At 38.2% G+C, this 1,799-nt stretch overlaps 1 protein-coding gene across 1 annotated transcript in view; it reads right to left on the bottom strand.

Annotated features, from left to right (window-relative positions):
• LOC101861764 (unconventional myosin-XV) overlaps positions 1–1,799 on the bottom strand; it is a gene marked incomplete at its 5' end in the record, with an annotated part of 199,411 nt that overhangs the window by 70,553 nt on the left and 127,059 nt on the right. Inside the window, 2 exon segments of the mRNA XM_035972159.1 lie at positions 75–244; positions 1,062–1,222. Of these exon segments, the coding sequence (XP_035828052.1) occupies positions 75–244; positions 1,062–1,222 (331 nt within the window).

Genomic DNA, 1,799 nt, shown 5'->3' on the forward strand with positions numbered 1-1,799 from the left:
TAATTATCTTTATAATTATCATCATCATCATCATTATCATTTTTATTATCACTATCATCACCATCAAGTCTTACCATCAGGATACTTGACTTCCAGCGCCATGTTCGCCTTCCTCTGCAGGCCCCGCCACTCCAGGAAGGTGGGCGGGTAACGACGGCTGAGTTGTGGGTCCATGAAGGCGCTCTGGAGGATCTTGTGTTGACACACCAGCTTGTAGCCGTCCAGACCAACGTCAGAGACATATCTGACGGAGCAACAGAGAATAAATAAATAAATAAATATAAAAACAAACAAACAAATCAATCAATCAATCAATTTTTAAAAAAATAGATTAATTAATTAATTAATTAATGACTTCCATGTCATTGACAATTTGAGGAAATTTGTTTTTCAATTGCTTACATAAATACATATAAATAAATACAAGTTCCGCATTTCTTCACAAAGACAGAGGTGTGCTCACTTCAATTTTTTTTTAAATTATAAAAAGGACAACTTTTGAACATTTCTTCACAAACACAGAAGTGTGCTCACTTCAACTTTTAAAAATGTTATAAAAAAGAACAACTTTTCAACATTTCTTAAAAACGCTGTGCGCTCGCTTCAATTTTAAAAAAGTCTATTATAAAAAAGAACAAGTTTTCCACATTTCTTCTCAATGACAGAAGTGTGCTCACTTCAATTTTTAAAAAAGGCTATTAAAGAAAAAGTACAACTTAAGAACATTTCTTTAAACAGACAGAAGCGTGCTCACTTCAGTAAAAAAGAGAAAGAAAAGTCTGTTATAAAAAAGAACATCTTTTCAACATTTCTTAAAAACGCAGTGTGCTCACTTAAATTTTAAAAAAGTCTATAACAAAAAAGAACAACTTTTGAACATTTCTTCACAAAGACAGAGGAGTGCCTACTTCAATTTTTTTTTAAATGTTATAAAAAAGAACAACTAAAGAACGTTTCTTAAAAACGCAGCGTGTTCGCTTCAATAAAAAAAAAAAAAACACGTCTATTACAAAAAAAAGCAAGTTTTGAACATTTCTCCTCAAAGACCGTGGTGTGCTCACTTCAATAAGTATTTGAACAGGGTGGGGCTGGGGTTGAAGCAGCACAGGCAGTTTGCCAGCAGACGCCACACCCGGTCGGCCCGCTCCACGTTCTGGTTCTGCCACGTCTGGTTCACCAGCTGGCACAGGATCTCGTCCCGCAGACCCTCGTAGGTCAGACCCTGGACATAGGAACATGGTGGTCAGTTAAGTAGTTATTTATAGTAAGATTTATACGGCACTAGCAACACAAATAAGTCAAAAAGTCATATAAGTGCTAAAAAGAAGGAGGAGAGGAAAGGATGACAGATGTTTTAGTTTTAGTAAGTGTTTTACGGCACTTGCAACATAATAAGGTCATATGAGCGCCAGAAGATTAGAGGTGTTACAAGAGAGTAACAAACATAAAAAAGAGGGGAAATAAGGACGATAGATGTTTGATAGGAAAGAAGAAGCAAACCACACCAGAGCACCCGCCAACCACCCACGTATGATTTTTACAGCACTAGCAGCACAAATAAGCCATAATATAAGTACTGAAAAGAAGGAGGAGAGGAAAGGATGACAGAAGTTTGGTAGGGGAAAAAAAGGAGCAAACCACACCATAACCACCCATCAACCACCCACACAGAGGGAAAGAAAAGAAGTAGGGCCTAACAGTAGCACGCTCCAACCACCCATGGGATGGGGTGAGGTGAGGTAAGGTGAGGTGAGGTGAGGTGAGGTGAGGTGAGGTGAGGTGAGGTGAGGTGAGGTGAG

Source organism: Aplysia californica, unplaced genomic scaffold (genome assembly GCF_000002075.1).
Source record: "Aplysia californica isolate F4 #8 unplaced genomic scaffold, AplCal3.0 scaffold00596, whole genome shotgun sequence".
In the NCBI taxonomy this organism is placed as follows: Eukaryota; Metazoa; Mollusca; class Gastropoda; order Aplysiida; family Aplysiidae; genus Aplysia; species Aplysia californica.